This window comes from Enhydra lutris, unplaced genomic scaffold (assembly GCF_002288905.1).
Source record: "Enhydra lutris kenyoni isolate GAN:26980312 unplaced genomic scaffold, ASM228890v2 scaffoldscaffold15, whole genome shotgun sequence".
NCBI classification, from domain to species: Eukaryota; Metazoa; Chordata; class Mammalia; order Carnivora; family Mustelidae; genus Enhydra; species Enhydra lutris.
In genome coordinates this window covers 8,582,487-8,598,833 of record NW_019154099.1, presented here as the reverse complement: position 1 = coordinate 8,598,833, position 16,347 = coordinate 8,582,487, and the positions used below count along the sequence as shown (strand labels likewise).

The 16,347-nt window shown below is 37.5% G+C and overlaps 1 protein-coding gene across 1 annotated transcript in view; it reads right to left on the bottom strand.

Moving 5' to 3' along the window:
- LOC111146974 (epithelial stromal interaction 1) overlaps positions 1 to 16,347 on the bottom strand; it is a 109,845-nt gene that overhangs the window by 40,915 nt on the left and 52,583 nt on the right. Inside the window, exon 8 of the mRNA XM_022502776.1 lies at positions 11,163 to 11,246. Within this exon, the coding sequence (XP_022358484.1) occupies positions 11,163 to 11,246 (84 nt within the window). The remainder of the gene's footprint in view (positions 1 to 11,162; positions 11,247 to 16,347) is intronic.

Sequence of the window (16,347 nt, the reverse complement as noted above, 5' to 3'; positions counted from 1 at the left end):
ACTCTTGTTCCCTAACACAAGCTGTGCATTTTCTTGCCATTATACCTTAATTCTTGCTTTTATGTTCTACTTCCTGACACCCGGAATGACTCTTCATGTTACTGACTCATCCTTTAAGCTCTAACTTTCTAACTGTTATATGCTCTACACTCACCTGTCCACTTTATAACTATGGTTTTCTCCTTCAATTAACTAAAGTCCTTCCAGGCAGAAACTGTATGCACTTGGTAGACCCTATGTAAACATAAAAATCTGAAGGACAGAAAAATAGATGGATGACTAGGTGAGCTCAAAGGCTTTTCAGAGGCTGAAAGGTGCCCATAATGTAGATAACAAGTACGGCATTGTTTTATAGTTTGAAGGAAGCAACAGTTGAAGTCAAAGTTTTAGATCAGGTCATCTGCCTTTAGTCCCAACAATCTATGATATAAGGATACTCTATGCCCTTAGTCTTCATTCACTAAATGCCTCTTTACAAAGTACCAGATGGCAACCCTGCATGGCATCCCACTTACCCAAGTTGAAGACTGTGGGTCATGAAGAGCAATTTGATGGGTACTTCTGTCTGGCAACTCTGCAGCCTGTCTGCTCAGGAACTCAGCAGTTTTGCTAGAAGGAACACAAATAGGTGTTAGTGCTTTCATGAAAATAGAAGTATTATTTACTGTGCCTTTGGATACTAGCGTAGACTTTTATTGGGTGATGACTGAAAATCTCCTGAGTAGAACAAAAGGTGAGTTTGAGTACAAGGTAGTACAGAAAACCAAAACAAAATGCTATTGCAAGACCACATTATTGAACAACATTAGTCTGAAAAAATATAAAATTAGGTTTGTGGAATATGAACCCATGATTTCATATTTTCTATTTCAAGTACCCTGACATGGAGATAAATGCTCTCTCAGATTCCACAGCGTGGGGTTCTAATTTCCCTTCTGAGTATTAAAGCTTGACCCTCAGACTTCACAATAGAGCTGTGGTACAATGGGTCCCCTGTGACTCTCATTCCACACTGGTTTTACATGGCCCTTGATTCACTGTCTCCTCTCATTTCCCTCATGGCTTTGACTGCTCTCAGGACACATAGTCCCTCCAATTCAGTAACTCTTAACCACATATGGATCATGGACCACCTCCCTTTGGGATTCTGAAAGCAACAATGAACACTCTCTCTTCATACACACACATACACACGTGTGCGTGTGCGTGCATGCACACACACACACACACACCCCTCACATTGATTTGTACCTCCCGTGGAACTTAAGAAGTGCTGCTGGTCTGGCCTGCATTTATGATATCTCTTTTTAGCTCAGAAAGATTGGCCTAGAAATAATATCATCAGTTTTAATAAGAAGTTCTTTGATTTTCCCCGAAAAATCCCAAACCATTGGAGGCACCTGGGTGGCTCAGTTAAGCATCTGACTCTTGCTTTTGGCTCAGGTCATGATCTCAAGGTCATGAGATCGAGCCCCAGGTCAGGCTCTACACTCAGAGGGGAGTCTGCTTGAGATTCTCTCTCCCTCTCCTGCTCTTTTTTTCTCTCTCTCAAAAAATAAATAAATCTTTCAAAAAAGAAAAAACATATCACCCCAATTTCTCTACTCCCCTATGTCAAGCAAAGCACACTAGAATTATTTCCTAGCCCTTACTTCAGTGACTTCCCTATGCTGCCTACCATTGATCTCTATTCCTTTATCCTTTCCTCTTGTAATTTGTGGGATTTTTGCCACCATATTTCACATTCACATCCAGATACCTCATAGAGGCCCAATTTATATTGCACCAGCCCCTTGCAGCCTGCTCTCTGCCTTCCTTTCTCTCAGTTATCCCTCTTCTTCCCCCTAATATTTTAGTCCTACTGCTAAGATCCAGTTCATCAAGCCCTTAAAATGTGGTCATCAAAGGAAACACAACTGGTCTGGTAAAAATAAATGGCATCCAGTGGAGGGAAAAATCAAAACAAGGAATTCAAAAGTAAACAGAAATGCCCACCTCACTTCAAATAATTACTTAGATAGAACATGGCATTTGAACAAGGTCAGAAGCTTAAGCTAGGAAAGGAAAAGCATAAAGTTAAGTGACGTACATAACCCTGAGGAACATAAGGCTTCGGCAGTTGAGACAAACAGCCTCTCCATTTGTCTAGGATTGCTTATCTTGCCCAGAATAGACAAGGAGACTAATGAAGTCGCAGAATCTAGAAGCTGCCCCACCGTCTGGGGCTTTATGAAGTCATCAGTCAAAAGTGTTAAGAGAGTTGCCAGAAGTTTGGATGAGATTTCTGAATATCCTTAGCTGAATTCAGACATAGGAAAAGCAGTAAAAAAGAAACACCGTGATAAACGGTTGCTAAATGAATGGCATCTTCCTCACCAGTTACAGCTTTATACTCATCTAGGCTGTCCTTCCTATAGGTAAGATTTACTGAAACACCCAATCATAGAATCGTCCCCACGTGCTGACAACACATAACCCAGAGCAATCCCCTGCTTCTTTTTTTTTTAAGATTTGATTTATTTATTTGACAAAGAGAGACACAGTGAAGAAGGAACACAAGCAGGAGGAGTGGGAGAGGGAGAAGCATGCTTCCCGCTGAGCATGGAGCCCAATGTGGGGCTCGATCCCCAGACCGAGGCAAATCTTAATGACTGAGCCAAAGGCAGATCTTAATGACTAAGCCATCCAGGTGCCTCTATCCCATGCTTCTTTAGACCTTTCCCAAAATTACCCAACCAAAACCTAAATCCTAATCAGTTATTCCTAGCAGCCTTACTGAGATATCTCACCATTTCTTTTGGTGTGTGTTTTCTTTATCTGCAACAAGTAATAAGCCCAGCATGTTCAACTACAGGTGTATCCCTGGTGGTCTTTGGCTGAAGGGCACTGAAAAATGTTACATACCAGAACAGCTGTTAATGCTACCAGAATGATGGAGGGATGGGGGGAACAGTGAAAGGGTTCATCAATCTCTATGCCATTTAAATTTCTTTTTTAAAACGAACCACATGGGGCACCTGGGTGGCTCAGTGGGTTAAGCCTCTGCCTTTGGCTCGGGTCATGGTCTCGGGGTCCTGGGATTGAGCCCCTCATCAGCTCTCTGCTCAGCAGGAAGCCTGCTTCCCCGCCCCCCCACCTGCCTGCCTGCCTGTCTGTGATCTCTGTCTGTCAAATATATAAATAAAATCTTTTTAAAAAAATGAACCACATGTAAGCAAAATCTTAGGTATGACTTTAGTGGTTAGTACCGGGGTCCTGGGATTGAGCCCCTCATCAGCTCTCTGCTCAGCAGGAAGCCTGCTTCCCTGCCCCCCCACCTGCCTGCCTGCCTGTCTGTGATCTCTGTCTGCCAAATATATAAATAAAATCTTTTTAAAAAAATGAACCACATGTAAGCAAAATCTTAGGTATGACTTTAGTGGTTAGTACCGTGTTCTCCTTTCATTAATTATTGTTAGTTCTACCATTTTAATATATAGAGAAATGGACTTCCAGCTATAATAATCATTGAATCCCCAGCTCTCTAGCTCCCAACCCAGAAATACATCCTATCAACTTTCTTCTTTTGTCTTTTAAAGATTTTATTTATTTATTTGACAGATTGACAGAGATCACAAGTAGGCAGAGAGGCAGGCAGAGAGAGAGAGAGGGGGAAGCAGGCTCCCCGCTGAGCAGAGAGCCCAATGCAGGGCTTGATCCCAGGACCCTGAGATTATGACCTGAGCCAAAGACAGAGTATTAACCCACTGAGCCACTCAGGCACCCCAACTCTATTCTTTTAAAAAATATTTCTCCTAAAAGTTACTTATTCATTGTGGAAAGTGTAAAAAGTACAGAAACTATAAAGGAAGACATGGAAGCACCTGGGTGGCTCAGTTGGTTAAGCATCTACCTTTGGCTCAGGTCATGACCCAAGGGTCCTGGGATTGAGCCTGCTTCTCCATCTCCTTCTCCCTCTCTGCCCTTTTCTCTGCTCATGCTCTCATTTACTCTCTCTCAAATAAATAAAATCTCTTTAAAAAATAAAAAAGTAAAGGAAGACATAGTAATCACACATAAAATCTCTCTACCCAGGAATAACATGTCAATTTCATTTCTTGATTTTATACACACAGATTATAACTTCTTATCAGCAGCTCAGGTCACATTTGTAGGCTTACCACATGCCAGGCATTAAGATAGACTTTCCATAAGCTTTTCTCTCATTTGGTCCTAAAATCAGTATCATGAGGTAAATAACTATCATACACAATACGGCTTAGAGGGATGAAGTAATTTCCACAGAGCACAATAAGAAGGGGCATGTTTCAAAACTTGCCTGGAGTCTATTTTATAAATTTTTTCATTGTTATATAGGTGATCGTATGCCCGTATCATTCAGACACAGTAGCAGTTGCTGCATGGTATTCCAAACTTCAAAATCCTCAGTCCTCGATCCTTGAACAAACTGTTTCAAACCTTCCAGTAATATTTTTTAAAAACCATAATGTTATATGTACATCTTGTGTACATTTCTGATTTCTGATTATTTCTGCAGAACAAACTTAGACCTTTTATATCTAATACTTTCACATTTTGGAAACTCTAATTTGATGTTGTCAAAGAGCCCTTTTCAGTTCACTTCTTACAAACGGCAGTATGATGGAGTTTGAGGTATTTTTTAATAGCTAATTCTGTATACTCTCCTTGCCCCAGCAAACACACAAATTATTATCCATATTTTTGTAAAGCTTCTTATTTAATTTTGTGATTATTCTCATGGTTGAAATGTAGAAATAGTTTTTCAAACCACCTCATTCCCCTGAAAATCTTATTGGAATTGCACACATCTCACAAATTAATATGGATAGAACTACAGTTATTACAATATCGAATTTTACCACTCAGGAGCAACATCCATCTCTACATTACTCAAATTGACACTTACAGATAATAGGAGAGTTTGGGAGTTTTTTGGCTTGTTTACTTTTTTAAAAATTGAACAGTGTGTTTACATAGTTGCAAGTTATATATGCAAGTTACATATCTTTTTGATAAGGCCTTTTTATTCCATTTTATTTTTTAATTGATATTTGCTAATATTTGAGAAAGTTCTTGATTCCTGCTGTATTTTGTAACTTTTTAATTTAATTCCATTTGTTCTAATCATTTTTCACTTGATTCCCTCAGGTTGTGTAGGCAAATTGTTCTCACCCAAAAATAATTTTACTTATTTTCAGTAATTAGAAAAGCTCCGTTTTTTTGTCTAACCGAGTTGGTTAAGATAATTCCCAAACCTTGTTCCAAACTGTATTAAGAGTTTTAAGTTAAAAAAAAAAAAAAGTCTTCCATCAAATAACTTTACAAACGAGGTTAGAATTTCCAGGTCCAGATACTGGTTGGTAGTAGGAGTTGAAGATGTCCTAATATTGTTCACTGCTATAGTATTTCACCATTGAGTTAATGTAGGTTATTGGTTTGGAAGACTGCATGTATGTTAACACAACCTTTTAAATTTCTAGTTCACTGTATTTGTTTTGTTATTTTTAAATTAGTAATAGAGATTAAAATTTATCAATGCCTTTTTTTTTAATAGCTAAAGAGGTGGTCCATTGGATTTTCTTTCATGACCTATCCTGTAGTGAAAAGATATAAAAAGTTATAATATATAGTCAGTCACCTTCACATTCCTAGAATAAATCTTACATTGCCTTGGTAAATTAGTTAAGAGGAAAAAATACCATTAACTAGAATTTTCTTTCAAATTTAACCTCAATAAGTTTCTACACGTGTGTGTTCTCTTTATCAGGCAGTGACATCTTGGAGAGTACAGTTCAATATTAATTCTAAATTACTTCATCTTTTCCTTGCTCTGAAACAACCTTAAAGCAAGTTGTTCCTAAAGCACAGGAAAAAATATTGTTCCTTGAAAATTCCAATGAATTTTCTGTAAAATTTCCCAAGTTTAGCTTGTTAAGGGAGAATAATTCTCAGAAAACTTTAGAAATCACTTGCATTTTCATTTGTCTTTATTTGTTTTAACTCTGAATCATTTTAGAGTTTTATATTTCCCTGTAAAATCATTCACTTAATCCCCATATTTGATTTATTACCATAGCACTATCTACAATAATATAAGCTTAATCTTTTCCAAATCTATGGTTCTGGCTCCTCATTTCTAATGTTGTGTATTTGCATTTTTACTGATCTCTTCTTGATTAGACTTGCCATAGATTTGTTCATTTTGTTGACCTTATCAAAAAACAAGCTGTTGGATTTTTATAACAGCTGTTTCTTGAAGTTATTATTAATTTCTGTTCTTATCTTAATTACTGCCTTCAGTATCCTTTATAGTTCATGTTCTAAGTTCTTAGATTGGATGCTTAATTCATTTCTTTTTTAGTACTGATTGGATTTAAAAGTTATGATTCTTCTTTTCTGAGTACAATGTCTCAGAATACAATTTTGCATGCATTCCCCATAAAATGCTCTCATAATTTTTTATGTATTCTATAATAATTTTCTTTGTCACCCAATTATTTCAGTATTTTCTTATTTTTTGGCTTGTTTTTACTTTCCAAATGACTATAAAGAGTGAATAAACATGCAAAAAGTGCAACTGGCTTATTGGAAATCTATTTAAGTTTCTGAATGGTAGAAAGGAGACAGGATAAATTACAAAGGGAAACAAATGTGCAGGATAAGCTGAGCTGAGTTAGCTGTGCCTCTGAAAGAGCTCTGAGAGGTAATACTGAGGCAGTCATTAAGAGGATGAGTTGGAGAAGTTCATTGAGGGTAGCTTGGCCGTGGGCCCTTTTCCCTCCCACACTTGCACTACACAGCAGACAGCACAGACATGGGCCACTGGGTAACCAGTGAATGGAGGAGGGATATCTGGGCTCAGAGAAACAGGACAGTGTCCCAGGTACCGATTGACTAGAGGAGAAAAAGAGGCTACTACTCCCAGATGACAAGCTCCTAAATACCGCATTTGCCAGCATGCCCAAAGAAACAAGATGACCAAGAATCATACAGTTGAGAAAGAAAATCACAGGAGATAAAACTTAAAATGGAAAGGAAAAAAACAGTTACAATGGTAAACAGAAAACTTTAATGTTTGTGTAATTACCATCAATGAAGAGATTAGAAAGAATATGGTGCTTATAAAGCATAATATTGCTGTGAAAAAGTCAGCAGTCTTGGTAAATAAATTCAATACAAGTGCCAAATAAGCAGAATGGAAACTTATGAAATAAATTAGTAAGCAGGGTAATCTAATTAGAGATTTCTCCCAGAATGCAATGAAAAAGGCCAAACAGATAGAAGTATAAGGAAAACAATATAAGAGATTTAAAGAACAGTTCTCAGACTCCAAAATCCATTTGAAACATATCCAGAAATAAAGAACAGAGACAATATAGGAGAAGAAATAGAAAAGAATTAGAAATTTCCCTAAAGTGAAACACATATTTTGAGATTAAATAGACCAAAGGTCATACAAGGTCAAAAACAAAACACTTAAATTTCTTACCACTAGGGAGGGGAGGAGAGAGGGAAAGACAGGAGAGAAAAGAAGGGAGGAAAGGAAAAAAAAATTGAACAGAAAAAATTCAGAGAATAAAAAAAAACAAAAACAGAGAACAGAAAACAAGAAAGAAAATACAGCTAAAAAGCTAATTAAGCAGTGAGAATTTGTGCAAATACACTAGTCCTCACAATAACTGAGAATATATTAAATTAAAAGGAACCATGAAACTGGGTAAAAGGAAAAACAGCTACTTTTGTCACTAGAAATATAATTTAAACCAAATGACACAGAGAGGTTAAAATTAAATGATGGAAAAAGAAATTGCTGTATAAATTCAGACAAAAAAGCTAAGAGAAGATATTAGAATCAGACAAAATAAAAAGGCAAAAGAAAAAAAAAGAAATCAAGCTGAAAATCATTAAATGGGAAGACTAGTATATTTCATATTGGCAAAAATCTGTACTGAAAGACAGACTTCCCTTAAGTCTCATTGGTTAGAACAATTTCCCATGTCCATAGCTAAGTCAGTCACAGTTGAGGAGAATGGAATGCCCATGAGCAGTTAGACCCTTTGGGATTAGATCCCTGGGACTTGGATATGCCTACCTTCTCTGAAACATGGGCTATGCTAAGTAGGATGTATACATGAGGGGGAAAAAAAAAAATCAGGGTTTTAGGAGAAAGGTAGGTAATCAACAGTATTCAATAAGCCACCCTGAAGTTACCACAATGCACAATTTCCTTCTTTGCAGCATTAATTACTACAAAGTGATTGATTGCCATAAATTAAAAATGCAGTTGTTTATTTCTTTGTCTCCTTTTAATTGTCTGTCTCCTCCATTAAGAAGCAAACTTTGGGAAGATCCCTGACGTCCTATTCTTCATTGAACCTCTAGCATCTTGCAAAAGGCTCCAAATATAATAGGAGTTCAATACATGTTTGTTGATAGGATGGATGGATGGATACTGGGACAGATTACTCTGAGATAGATCCGCCAGGAAAAAAAAAAAAAAAGCTAGAAAAGGAAAACTTCAAAGTGATATTAAATACTGTTACAGAGTTACAGGGAGATCAGGATTGCAAAATGACCACTGAATTGAATGATCAGAAGGAATTTACCTTTGGAGAGGTTTCAGTACGAGCACTTCTAAATATAAATCAGAACATAAGGAACAAAGGGCAAAATTAATAATAAAGATGTGATTATAGTAAAATTACCTTTGTCTTTTTTTTTCCAGTAGAAACAGAAAAGATAGTATCTCTAAGGATAGCAGAATCAAGGAAGGGGTTATTTTAGAAAAGCAAGAGTGAGTGTATTTGTTTGCCCCCGCAAAAAAGTAGTCAAATAAGAAGAACATATTAAGTATATAGGAGAAAAGGGGAATTATAAATAAATTTCTGTAAGAAGAGAAAACTTAATTAAATGTAAAATTTATATAGGCTAACCTTAAGGAAGAACCTACTGTGTCCAGAGATCAGAGTAATGAAAGAATGTGAAAGAGATACACAAAGCAGAATAAATGTGCTATCACCTCAATTTAACCTAGATTATCTGCTTATGAATTACTTCATCGTGGGTATTCATTAAGTATTTGTTGAATGAATGAAATAAATAAACACATGAATAGATGTGATGTTATACGTTTGGGTTTGTTTGTTTTTTTCTGTATCTTCTTAGCATAAACCTGATGCTTGTTTTCTTAAGCTAAATCTTCAAAGTGATACAGAATGAGAGACTCTACCAATCAGGAAATGCCTTCAGGGACATGTAAACAACAGACTGAACAAAAAGGAAGAGAAATAAAAATAAGGTAACTACCCTTCTCTATTCTACTGTTACTGAAAACTCTAATGATGGGATTATGTATATGCCGAAATTATTCATTTTACTGAAAGCTACAGTAAGTAAAGGGAAATAATTTATGCAAAAAAAATATGCTCAATCAATAACCAGAAAATATGTATCAATATTTGTCTAACGCTAGAAGAAAAACAAGATTAAGAAATAAAAAGTTTAATTTTCACTTTTTAAAATAACTGCTCAACCTGAAAATTAAATCCCAGATCTGATTTTCTAATCTGTTGAGCGTTCTCTTTGTGAAATGTTCTACTTTTAATGGTTTTCACGTTGTAAATATTCCACCAAACTTTATAAAGTACTATTTAAAATTCACTACAAGTTATTTTTATATAAGTATATCTTATACCAACTTTACAACATTCTCCTCAGTATCTAAGTACCTCAGGACTTGATATTAAGTTAAAAGGTCATAAAAATAGACTAACATTTACATGTCACTTCACACTTCTTGAAAATACAACGTGAGTGTTTATTGCACTTAGCTTCTACATGCTAATTACTTTAGAATCTTACTATATTAATTATTAAATTGTGGATTTCAATATGAGGCCTTTGGCAAAACAAAAAGATGTTTTAAAAAAACCACAAAGGAATAAAAATGTTTCTTGGTTTCTTCATTGTTTACATAGTTGCTCAGTAACTAAATGTACAACTTAAATTATTTCTTCCAGTTATTTAATTATTATTTACTATGCACAAAGCAGTTGAGTGACACAAGTCCTCTATACGATATACTGATGGAAACAATGAGTAAGGGCTTGACCATTGCTGGAAGGAGGATAGCACTCAAAAGGGTCAAATTATAGCATCGCCAATTAGTACATACAGTCTATTTCATAAAGTGATTTTACACACAATTGCTATAATAAGTTATATTGTACAGCAAAGACATAAGGAAAAAATTTAAATCAAAAGGAAATCAAATGAGAGTTAGAATTCAAGTTAATTGTATAATAAAGAAATAAATTGATAGATATTCTAGAAGAAATGACAGGATTTATCAACCATCAATATGGCAAGAGAAGAAGTTGGAAAATGAGAATGATGGGGAAGATAATGGTGTCCAACTAGCTAAATAATTTATTTTGTTCTTCAAAAGATCTGGAATGAAGTGGCACCGTAGAGCTAAGCACTGGTCTTCATTCTCATCCCATGCTGAGGAGCTTCTGGCCCCATCTGAGCAATGTATAAAAGGCAGGTGTGACCATCAAGTCACAACATTGAATGTTTTCAGTTCTCACGCCAGAAATTTTATATTCTAATGAGAATTACCCTTTAAGCACTGTTCTTTGGAGATTCTGCATTCATTTCACTCAATTCTATTCTCAAAACATTTAGAATACCTCATATATTTGTAATACATGTATAGAGTATCCTTGTTTTATGGGTATTTTTAGGTGAATATTTAAGCTAGTTTCATCATTTTTTATGGCTATTTGTTATGCATTATAGTATTCTCTGAACACTATAGTTTCATATGTCTTTGGGTTGAAAAATGACAGCAACATTGATATATTCTGTAGATCAGAAGTTCATGAGTGTTCGGTTATCTCCTGAATTACTGGCCCACCTATAGCAGATACACTCCAGCCCCCTTAGGAAGCTAAGTACCATGAGAGTTTTGACCACACCCCATCATACTTTAAAACACACCCAAATCTCACTTTTTATTTTTAATGCTTTTTTTTTTCATAATTTTCATGTATGTAAATTTTTTTGTTCAGAAATACCTTCAAAATTATCTGGTACTACAAGCAGATAATTAGCAATGACTAAAAGGGTCTTGTGAATACCTTCTGATGTTGTTCCTCCTTCATCTTTTGCAATTTTTTGTTTTCTTCTTCCTTTAGAGAATCCTTATAAGCCCGGCTTCTGGCCTGTAAATGTATAGGAAAAAAAAATAATAATCACAGGGAAAAGCATTGCCACAATATACTAGTCTGCCTACCACAGGACTGGTTCTAATAACTCAACCTCTACACCAAGCATACAGTAAGCTCTCCATACACACTTGCTTATGGAGTGATTTATGCATATGTCTGAAGATGTCCCTGGGGATATATAAAAACAAGGCTAGTATATGCATAATCATCCTGCACATTTTAAAGGATGATCTAAATGTTTGTTTAATTAAGCTTAGAAAATACCCCTCAGAGATAATCAACATAGTTTATTCTTCTAGTGATAAGGATTTGAAAAACATATCTAACTTTCCTCTATTTCAAGTATATTCCAACTAACAGCAATTCTAACTAGACTCTAGTAAGCAGAGAGCATGGTGATGAAACTGACTTAGAATAAGCCCATCAAGGAGGAGGAAAATCTATAGTTTTTACCTCATTTACAACAGCGCCAATGCATTAAATCGCCAGGCATTTATTTCTATTACTTTATTTAACCCTTAAATTCTATGAAATAGATTTTATCCTCATTTTGTGAATAAGGAAATGGACTTGGGTATGTGAAATAATTTGACTGGACCACAAGGCCACAGTGGAGTTACAGTTGCAGCTTGTCAGACTCGGAAGCCCTGAATCTGCCATTCTCCTCCTTGCCTGGACTGTCCCTCCGTCAGCCTTTCCTACTCCTTTGCTGCTCAGCTAAAATGCTGTTGTATTCAACATATAGGGAACTCAACTAATGCCTTACACATGTAAATTCTGGAAAGTGGGCCCTGCCTAGGAAAAATATTGCTCTCAAATAAAGCTATATTCTTCTGTAAATTATATAGACTCCAAGTAGCTGATCAGTTAATCTCAGAGACAAGCAATAAAGACAGCAACTTTTGAAGCACTGACATACCTACTGCTCATTAATGGTAGCCTATTAAATAGCCTGTCAGCTGGTGATTGATACCATAGCATTCCAGAGATGCATTTCTTTCTAAGTCTTTGCATCCTTCATCGGTACCTGAAGCTCATTTTTATTTCTGAGAAGGAAAACAAAGGCTGTTCAGGAGCACAAGGGTCATTACTTCTGGCTGAATTAGAGCCTCAAGGGGCAGTGTTAGGAGAAGCAGCACACACAGTAGGATGCCCTCTAGTCCCACTGACCCAGCACAACAGGGTTTCACACACTGGCATAGTGACCATGCCTTCTGGAATTTATGAGATTTCAAGTATATTGTCTGTTCATTTGTCGTATACTTTCTCGGCTCACAGTGATTTGTAGCCCACCCTCTGTAAGGCAGAGAGGGCAGCCTGATAAGCTAATATGTAGGAAATGCCATTGTTCCCATAAAACTACCAGCAGCATCATGGCAGCACACTACGTATTTCAGGCCTTGTTTTTTGGACTAATAACCCATAAAGCTTATGAAGGCTGCCCCCCCCTTCCTTACTATAATTTTTCTCAAGCACTTCTTAATTTATTCCCCCATTTTCTGTCACTATAAAAACCTACATTCCATCAAATAATAAGCACTTGCCAGGAAGGGAGAGAGGCCTTCTACAACAGTACTACTACATCTGGAGTGGAACTCCAGATGTGTTCAGGAAGCCCTCACACATTCAAACCCTGCTTCATTAGACAAGAAAAAATATCCTAGGATTTTCTCTTATCTAAATCCTAAGCACAAGAGAACTGTGATAAGATACTGAAGGTGGAGAGTTGTTCTCTAATGAGTGGTTCTCTTCTTTTTACTTAGAGAAGGCTAGCCTTTATCACAGATATTCCATATAAGACCGGAAAGAGGAAAATGGACCAGGGACACACATCTTCTACTCAAGAGATTAAAAGGAGTAATAAAATATTTAGTTAAAGCAGATATGATGGTTGAGTGAGAAACCTAAATTCTATTTGTATAATTTCCTTTTAACATAACCACTTTATTGGTCTTTTATCAGAATAGGGGTCCTAGTTTTTCACTCAGAAAAAAAGAGACAGGGATTAGACACAAAGTGTCATTTAAAAGGCCACAGAAACTGGCAAGTCACATGGCTCCTCAACTATGAAGAGTTCAAAGTTACTTGCAATCCTAATTCTTGCTTACCCAGCTGTGATTCCCAGGCAGGACAGGAAGTTTCTGTTCAAAAATAATGGGGGGGGGGGGACTTGTGATCACAATTTTTCTTAGCTCTAAATCCTGCAACTTCTGTCATTGTATTCACATGATTTTTCTATCACTAAGTATTAATATAATATTAATACTAAATTTTTGTTATTCACCAAAATATACATTTTTAACTTACCCTGCCCCAAAAGCTATGCTTATAATACATATGTTCAATAAATAATATGTAAGCCACTATGTGTAATCACTTCATAAGACATGATATCAGACCTTAAGTGCCTCAGAGCCTGGTGTGGAAGTCAGGCAAGATAACTGATGATTACAGTACAGCATGATGGGTATTATGACAGAAGAAGCTAAAAGGACATTTAATTAAACTGGATCAGAACATCTTCTTGGGGCATCTGGGTGGTTCAGTAGCTTAAGTGTCTGCCTTCAGCTCAGGTCATGATTCCAGGGTTCTGGGATGGAGCTCCAAATAAGGCTTCCTGCTCAGCAGGGAGCCTGCTTCACTCCCTGCCTCCTGCTCCCCCTGCTGGTGCTTTTTCTCTGTCAAATAAATCAATAAATAAAATCTTAAAAGAAAAGAAAAGAAAGAAAGAAAGAAAGAACAAACACCTTCTCAAAATGGGTTGACACTAAGTTGTGTTTTAAAGAGTGAGTAGGGGAGCACCTGGGTGGCTCAGTCAGTTAAGCGTCTGCCTTTGGCTCAGGTCATGACCCCAGGGTCCTGGGATTGAGCCCCACCTCAGGCTCCCTTCTCAGCATGGGAGTCTGCTTCTCCCTCTCCCTGCTTGTGTTCTCTTTCTCTCTCTCAAATAAATAAATAAAATCTTAAAAAAAAAAAAAAAGCAAGTAGGAATCAGACTAAGCAGGGGGAAGTTTACCATGTGAACAAATGAAAAATAGCATGGTATTAGTTTGTTAGGGCTGCCATAACAAGTACACAGTCTGGGTGGCTTAAAAACACAGAAATTTATTGTCTCACAGTTCTAGAGACTGGAAGTTCAAAAACTAAGGTATCTTTAATGTTGGTTCCTTCTGAAGTCTGGGAGGGAAGGATCTAGGCCTCCCTCCTTGGCTTGTAGATAGCCATCTTCTCCCTGTCTTGTCACATCATCTTCCTGGAATACACATTTGTCTCTGTGTCCAGATTTCCCCTTTTATAAGGACACCTCTCCTGTTAGATTACAGCCCACCCTAATGACCTCATTTTATTTTGATTATTTCTATAAAGACTCAATCTCAAATACAGTCACATTGTGAGGTACAGAGGGTCAGGGCTTTAACAAATGAATTCTGGGGTGGGCAAGGAGACCACAGTTCAACCTGTGACAAGCATTGGGTTCCCATTTCAAGATGGTGGAATAAAAATGTTTCTGCACCATCCTTCTCTCAAAAATTACCCCAAACAGAGGAAAAGATGAGTCAAACTCTACATTCAGAAACCAAGATACATCTGTATTCCCAGACAAAAATCTAGGAAGATGAAGAAACAATAAGCAAAAAGAGGAAAAGAGCGAAACAAAGGACATGCTGGCTGGGATGGAGGATACCCACAAGAAGCTGCTTTTCTCCACAGAGCAACACGAGGGCCCAAGAAGGATGCAACAGCTGGTGAGGATGACGGATGAAAGATAGGAAAGTACCTATGTCTGCTCCCACCCTGGAAATTCAGCCAGTGATTCTCCCAATTCTGACAGTAAATCAGAAGGGTATTCTCTGGATAAACTAAACCAGGCACACCTAGCATGGAAGCTCATGGTGGTCAAACCCCAGGTGCAGAGTGAAAGGACTGTATAAAGTCCGGCATACTGAGTAGTGAGCTTCCAGACCCCCTTCTTCGAAGTTTTCCTCTGCTCCCTGCTCTGGGTCCTCTGAGAGCCAGAAGGTGATATTTTGTCCATGAATCAAGAACAGGCTGCTATTTTTAAAAAGCAATAAAGAAGAGAGAAGTTCCTGGAAAATAAAAATATCTTCCCTTTCCCCACAAAAGGCGGCCAGTAAACTATTTAGAAGATAATTAAGAAAATGTGTGAGATAACAGAAAAAATAAATGTGTACACACACACACACACACACACATGCACGCATACATCTCTGCCCCCGTTCCTGGCACAGATATCAACAAAGGTTTTAACCTTTGTAACTTCCTAAGTGGTAAGAGCATTAGGAGCATCTCTTAGGTTCATATTTGTCTTTGACCCCAACCCTTACAGAGGGCTCCTAAACCCATATAAATTCCTAAGTGTTAAGAGCATTACAGCATCTTTTGTTCCAGTGAGGCTTGCTGGATGATTCCTGGATGGGAAATGGTCACTAGAAAGACCAAGCCATGATTAGACACTTGGAATTTCCAGACCTGCCCCCTCCAAACCTCCAGAGAGGGGAGAGGGGGTGAATATGGAGTTAATTATTGATCATGCCTATGTGACAAAGCCGTCACAAAATCCCAAAAATATGAGGGTTCTGGGAATTTCCAGGTAGATGAACACATCCACACTGGGAGGGTGACCATATCCCAACCCACAGGGACAAAAGCACCTGCAACTCAGAACACTCCCAGACCTCACTCTACACATCTCTTCATCTGGCTGTTCATCTGTATCCTTTATCATATCCTTTAATAAACTGGTAAATGTATGTAAGTGTTTCCCTTAGTTCTGTGAGCCATTCTACAAAATTAAGAGAACCCAGGAAGGGGGCCATGGGAACCCCCAATTTGTAGCCATGCTGGACAGAAGTTACGGGTAACCTGGGACCTACTACTTGCAGTTTGGCATCTGAAGGAGAGGGCAGTGTTGTGGGACTGAGCCCTTAACCTGTGGGAACCTCCAGGTAGTGTCCGAACTGAGTTAAACTATAGGACCCCCGACTGTTGTCACAGAATTGGTTGGTGTGAGGCAAGCCCCCACACATCTGTTGTCAGGTGTGTGTGTGTAGCAGTCATATGACAGGAAAGGAGA